The sequence below is a fragment of the Henckelia pumila genome, chromosome 2 (assembly GCF_033568475.1).
Source record: "Henckelia pumila isolate YLH828 chromosome 2, ASM3356847v2, whole genome shotgun sequence".
NCBI classification, from domain to species: domain Eukaryota; kingdom Viridiplantae; phylum Streptophyta; class Magnoliopsida; order Lamiales; family Gesneriaceae; genus Henckelia; species Henckelia pumila.
The window spans coordinates 152,900,709-152,907,480 of NC_133121.1; the positions used below are offsets into that span (position 1 = coordinate 152,900,709).

General features: G+C 35.2%; 1 protein-coding gene across 1 annotated transcript; it reads right to left on the reverse strand.

Annotated features, from left to right (window-relative positions):
- Window positions 1-1,329: 1,329 nt before the first annotated feature.
- On the reverse strand, window positions 1,330-3,426 carry LOC140883114 (pentatricopeptide repeat-containing protein At4g32450, mitochondrial-like). The gene has a single exon (XM_073289448.1). The coding sequence runs from the start codon at window positions 3,357-3,359 to the stop codon at window positions 1,506-1,508; it is 1,854 nt and encodes a 617-aa protein (XP_073145549.1). The 5' UTR covers window positions 3,360-3,426; the 3' UTR covers window positions 1,330-1,505.
- Between the last annotated feature and the right edge of the window lie 3,346 nt (window positions 3,427-6,772).

Genomic DNA, 6,772 nt, shown 5'->3' on the forward strand with positions numbered 1-6,772 from the left:
CCTTTTCTATGATGTAATGGTACTAATTATTAGCAACGTGGAACATAATGTTTTTCATTATTATATATCTCAGTTTTATATGTTGAGCTAATGAAATTATCTTTATGACATCGATTTTATTATTATTTTTACATGACTATGTAGGGCGGCTCAAAATTGTTTTCGCACCTGACCCTTCAAAGTCTGGGATTGGCCCTAGTTTTCAAAATACCTGTTATATAAAATTCCTCGATCTTTTTCCTTAAGCGTATTCACCACATAATGGTTTTTTGTTGTGTATGTCTGTCTTTTATTTTGCTTTTGTATGAGTGATTATAAATGAAGAGTTAGAGCAGAGACAAGACAAAGCAATTGCTTGGTCGGGTGATCTTATAACCCAAACCATGGAATATACGGCTAAAATTCTTATCAAGTTCTCTCTGAATTATGAATTCAATAGTTACCCTTTACATTTTGAAATATTTGTGACAAATATAATAGGAAAAATATAAAAAGCTAAGTAAGACAATCCAAGCAGAAAAACTCAGGAAGTTGCGATGAATTCATAATCACTGCCTAAGAGAGCGATTCTCAAATATCGCAAGCTAAATACCATTAGGCGAGCGGAAGTTTATATCTCTGATGCATTAACTTGAAGTTCAGTTTATCCAAGAACATATGCTTCAACGTCTCATAGATGTAATAGTACAAAAGAGATACATTTTGATCTACAAATTTATTTTTACCAATATATACATATATATATAACAAAAGAGAGAGCTGAGTGCACCTTCAATGAAAGGCATGTAGTTGACTCAGAAGAATGGTGTCTCCACTCTCTGTTAAGCTTCTGAGATGACAGCTGAGCGGCAGTATGATGACGACGACAACCATTTCATTGTGATGACATGAAGCTTGATGTTAGCAGGACCAAACTCACTATGCAACTTAAATTCGACAGCATTCAAAGAGTAACTTGACATAATAAACTAAAAAACAAAACCTTTAGAAGATCAAAAGCTTATTCCATCGTAAGAGATCAAGAAGTTAGAATGAGTAATATTGAAAGATTGATTATTAAGAGCTTGATCAAGAAACATTTTACCAGGGAATGCAGCATTCTAAAAAGACATCACACTTGAAGAATCAGGAGCAGATCAAAGATAACAAAATGAAAGACAAACTTCAAGGTCCACTTCTGACCATCCACTTTCTCAGTTTAACAAGCTCCAAGTTATGTAAGTGGTGACTCACATATACAGAGAAAAACAATCAGACTACGTAGTTAATCGTCCAGAGGTTTTAGGTACATAGACATTAATAAAGCATTGATCACACAGTTTAGTCAAAGGCCCAAAGAGAGGATGGAAGGGAAAACTTACAGGACACAGTTATACAATTTGGAATCCAAAAACTTGAGTAAAAATGCTTCATCTATAACTTTATATCAAAACATCAGCTGAGAGTACAAACACTATCAATATGAGATGATATATGTGTTCAAATACCTCATAAGTCAGTACCTTTCACCAATAATCATTACAAGAACATAATCCATCTTTAAAATGGTGAAACCTCTTACTATCTCGTGCAATAATTTCCCTACCAACTATACTTGAGATAATTTTAAATGCATTGTGGCAATCACCACAAACACGAAGATTCTTAATAATTCGCAGAGGGGATCGTGCTGGAGTGGTTAAGAAACCTTGTGCAGCAGCAAGTCTCTCGCTATGAGCCATGAGAGCTTCCTCCTTAGCTTCTATGTCAACATCATGGAGCACAAATTTAGTCTCTGGAACATAACCCACCTCTTTCATTTGCTGTTTCAGTCCCCTTAGCACTGCGTAGATCCTTTCATGATCAGGGTGAGATCTGTCACCTGCTCTATATTCGTGGACTCTACTCCGAACCTCTAGAAGATTTTGGCCACTTAACTTCTTTCTCTCTTTCTCTTTTGCAAGGTCAGCAGCATTTATTGGTATGAGGCCCTCTCTTGATTGCTCATTAAGGCGGGATGGATCCAAAAGTTGCACAATATCAGCACATCGTTCTCCAAGCTCCAGATTTCCATGCATTCTACAGAAATTCATCAAGGTTTCCCAAATTTCTACTCCGGGTTCAACAGGCATTTTTTCCATGAATTCCAAGGCTTCATCCAGGAATCCTGCTCTTCCAAGCATGTCCACTACGCCAACATAATGCTCAATTGACGGAAATATTCCATAATCCTTGCTCATGGATTCAAAATGCAGCATTCCTTCTACAATGTCACCTAGGACACCACACGCAGAAAAGACACCCAAAAACATCTGGCCATCAGGTTTCAGCCCAGATTTTTTGAATTGCTCAAACAAATAGATGGAATCTTCTCCGTTATCATTTTTAGCAAGCCAGTATATCAAAATGTCCCAAGATGTCAGATTACGTCTAGGCATTTTATCGAAGACCTCAAATGCGTCGACCATGGAACCACATTTAGAGTACATCTCAAGAATATTATTGTATATTCTAATTTCAGGATGCGGCGTTGACTTCAGAAGATGCTCATGAACAGATTTGGCCTCTTCCAAAGCCTTATTCTCACCGCAGAGCTGCATTACAGCCAGGTATCTAGGCAGATCAACTGAGATACCCTGCTGTTCTAGCTGTCCCAAAAGTTCCACTGCTTCCTTCAGTTTTCCTTCCTTGCACAACTCATCTATATCCTCAGTTTTCCTTACGGGCAGACTCTCTTCAACAATTCCAAGAGACCCCTCATTCGGATTATTTGCTACTTGAGAATCAACTATTCCGCCAACTTGATACTCCCTCCAATTCTGTTTATAGTTTCCAGCATTGGAGTAATAATCCCCACCCCCAGTCTTCTGATAATTTCCAAAGTGATTGCCACTGTAATTCTGCTGAGATATCGATGTTTGGTATCGCCCTGAGAAACCACTCTCTAAAGCCTCATGTCCGCGTACTCCACCGGGTTTTTGCATTCCCACATCAAACCCACCCGAAATTACCTCGTTCCTCGAATTCTCGTAGCGGTCGTTCTGGTACTGCCCATAAACACCAGTTGAGGTTTGGCCATAATTAACTCCATCAAAACCTCCAGCATTCCAATCATTACGAAAGCCATTTTGAGGGGCGTAAGAAGGTTGAAAATCACCAAACTGGCCAATTGGGTTGTCCCCTTGAAACCCATTAGGGCTTCTATTTCGCTCAACCCCACCAAAATTCGGGTCGTAAAAATCTGTTCTTTCAGAAGCTGTGGATAGATTTCTCACCAGATAAAGGGATTCCGTGAAAGAACTAAGCTTTTTGAGAGCACTGAGGTGAAATAGACGGGTGAGAGAGTTGAGGGTGGCGAGTGAAGGTCTTCTAGTGTACATTTCGGCGTCGTCTCGTCTCGTTCACTCAGTGCTGTGGAAATTCCACGAAGGAAAAGGAGATGCAACGGATCCCATCCAAATCCATTCGAACTCAAACCAAATATCTATGTAAGCCCTAGCCAAAGCCCATGTGACATGAATTTGGGCCCACGATCCCATTAGTCCGTATTTTATTATCTAACATCGGCATAACATTTTTTTAAACAAATTATCTTCTGCAGTGTATTTCTACTATTTTAGAATAGTTGAAACCCTTATAAAAATTATTTTTTTTAATTTGATGTGAAGACACCAACTTTCTTTCCCATTTTACCTTCCAATTAATTTTTCACTATACGTGGTTGTGGTTTTTCTTATATTCATTCATTTTACCATTAACTTTAATTCATTTTTTTAAATAAATACATACCTAATTTTTTCCCTTATATCATTTTTTTATTACACACGCATCGCGTGTGCCCGACCACTAGTTTAAAATATACTTGGGGAGGTTAAATTTTTTAAAAAATATTTGACCGAGTCTATTATCCCAAATATTCCCATTTCGTTTTGCTTTACTCTAGTAATTTATGTTTTTAAGTTTACAAATAATTTGTTATAATTATATGTCGAATTCACATTCGTAAATTGATAATTTAGAGTATCTGTTTTTGTTTTTGTTTTTTTTAAAAAAATATAGTTAGATATAATATTTTCTGGTTTTCTTTTGCACGAAAGCATGCTTGAGATTGAATGTTAGTGTTGATTTGATAGACACTTCTCTCTTTCATAGGTCAAATTATGTTGGATGTTATAAAAATATGATAAAACTAGTAAATCTCACTGTATAAAAAAAAATTAAAGACCCATTTTACACATACAAATACGAGGAAGAAGATAAATCCAAGTAATTGTTGCCATGTCCATTCTAATAGCCTACATAATTTTTCTTTGTTCAATGGGAAAAAAAAAACATTTTTTTAGTTACAGTCATCACCAACATATAAAGATTTAGCCACAATATAACAAAAAATTTGTCCTAATTAACTTTGCTTGGTTGATCTTTTTGTAAATGGTTGAGTTTGTTATTTACTCTTATAAACCTGAAGTTTTTTTTTATTTGTTAGTTTTCGATATAATTTGATAACTTGCAGATTGTCACGCATATATATATGATAATAATAAAAATTGAAAGATTATGAAGTTAAAAGCTTCCACGGTTAAACTCATTTAAGAGGGCTCGGGGGTATAAAAAAAATGGATCCTCTAAAATTCAATACCATTAATTTCATAGGATTCTTCCATTTTGTTACAAGATGATCAGTGTTCCATTTGATATTGTTCGACATGACAGTAGCTTTTCGGAATATATTGTTCAATCTGAGGATGTAATTATTGATTTTATGCTTCAGTAATTTCAATTAAATTAAGAGTGCAATCTTGTTCTTTTAGTGGAGTAGAATAAGATTAATAAATTATCTTGATTAATCATGAGTTGATTAGATCAAATTAATTTATTGGAGCTTAATTTAATTGGGTCCGATCAGGTCCCTTTGGTGGCTCAAATATAAACTCAAATAAATTATATGAGTTATAATTTATGGAATTCGTAGAAATAAATTAATATGATTATAGTATCTTTATCTATGAAAAGTTTGAATTAAAACTTTACCGATACGATAAGATTTGATACGCTTGATAATCTTTTAATTTATGGAAAAAATTATCTTATCTTTCTAGACTACTTGATATAACGTAGTATGGCAGAAAGTTGTATACCACGTACAATTTTCTTACGTTTGAGTTTAAGAGAACACCGGAGAAGGCTTGAAGGTTTGAAGCGTTGAGTTGCAGATCTCTTGCAGACAAGATAACGTAAAGCATGCTTCAAGGGTAATCTCAATTCCTTTGTATGTTGAATTAATTAATTCGTGTTAAATACGGAAAACGATCATGATCCTGTTTTTATGAGATTATTGGAATCACATAAAATTAATTTTTGTGATTCGATTTTCTCAGTCTTGGCTAATATATGGTATCAGAGACACAGGTTTTGATAGTGTTTTGCGTATTTCGAATTAATTAATTTTGTATGCATGTTTTAGTTTAAAGCGGTGTTAGATTTATGTGATTATGGTTTGGATAAATAAATATAATTTTTTGAAAAGTTTATGACCCTAGATTTTGGTGAAATTGTATTTCGTAATTATCGAGTATGTAACCAAGGGGGTGGATTACGACTCCATGTTTCCCCTTGTTTATTTTATTGCAATTTTTATTGTAATTTTCGAAACTGGAGTTTTCTGCCATTATTCAAACTTCTGGAGGGTCAATCTGCAATTTCTTCCAAATTAACCAGGGACCAGACTGCATCTTCTTCAACAATTCGAGGGCCTGTTCTGCAATTTCTGAATTCCTCCATGGAAGCTCCAGATTTGATCGCAGAAGCAAGCCAAGTCGTTGCTAAAACTCGGGAAACCTTCGCACTGCTGCTTTCGATAGATGGCGTGAGCTGAAACTTGGCAGCGTAGCCATCAACGTCGCTGGAACAGAGAAGCTCGGAGAAAATTTTTTGGCTAATGTTTTCGTTTTCGAATCGGTAGAAAAGTCATGGTGATCTTCTCCGTGTTTGGCGTAGCGACGAGCTGTGTGATGTTTCCGGCGAATTCCCCAGGCGGCGGCATGGCTAGGGCTGAAGCAAAAATCCGGGTCGTGGGTCACGGGTTTTTTGGTCCATGGTTTTTCGGGTCGTGGGTCATGAACCGGGTCGTGATTCATGGATTTTGTGTTGGGCCCTGGGTCTTATTTGGCTTGATGGATTGAAGAATGGGTTGGACACAAACATCTAAATTGAAAGATTGGGCCAGTTTGTGGTCCAATTAATTTATTTGTACTTTTGTGTCTAGGATGGGCCATAAATTTGTTCTTGTTTCTTTATTGCTTATTGTTTTAATTATTATATGCATTATATGTCATTCATGTATGATGTCATGTAGATTGCATAAACACCGCTTTAGGTACTACATTGTCATGCATAAAATAAGATTTTATTTATTTTCAATTTTTATATATAAAAAATAAAATTTTGATTAATAATTGAACTATTTTATGAGTTAAAATAGTTAGGATATTATTAATCGGACAAAACTCAAAATTTTATTTATTTTTTATTTTTATATATAGAAAATAAATTTTTGATTAATAATTGAACTATTTTATGAGTTAAAATAGTTAGGATATTATTAATCGGATAAAACCCAAAATTATTTTTCAAAAATATTAAGTGTGACGGGTGCATTTTATATGAGCCCATGGTCTTCCTTATTAGTCCATTAGTAAGAATTTGTGTATGACTCGTGTCAATTTTCATTGGTCTTACTATAGGAGGGCTGCACTGTTTCGGTTACTTGATTGGACCCGACATGGTGATAATT

Excerpts from the sequence above, each read along its gene's own strand:
- LOC140883114 (XM_073289448.1), bottom strand. The coding sequence starts at position 3,359 with ATGTACACTAGAAGACCTTCACTCGCCACCCTCAACTCTCTCACCCGT.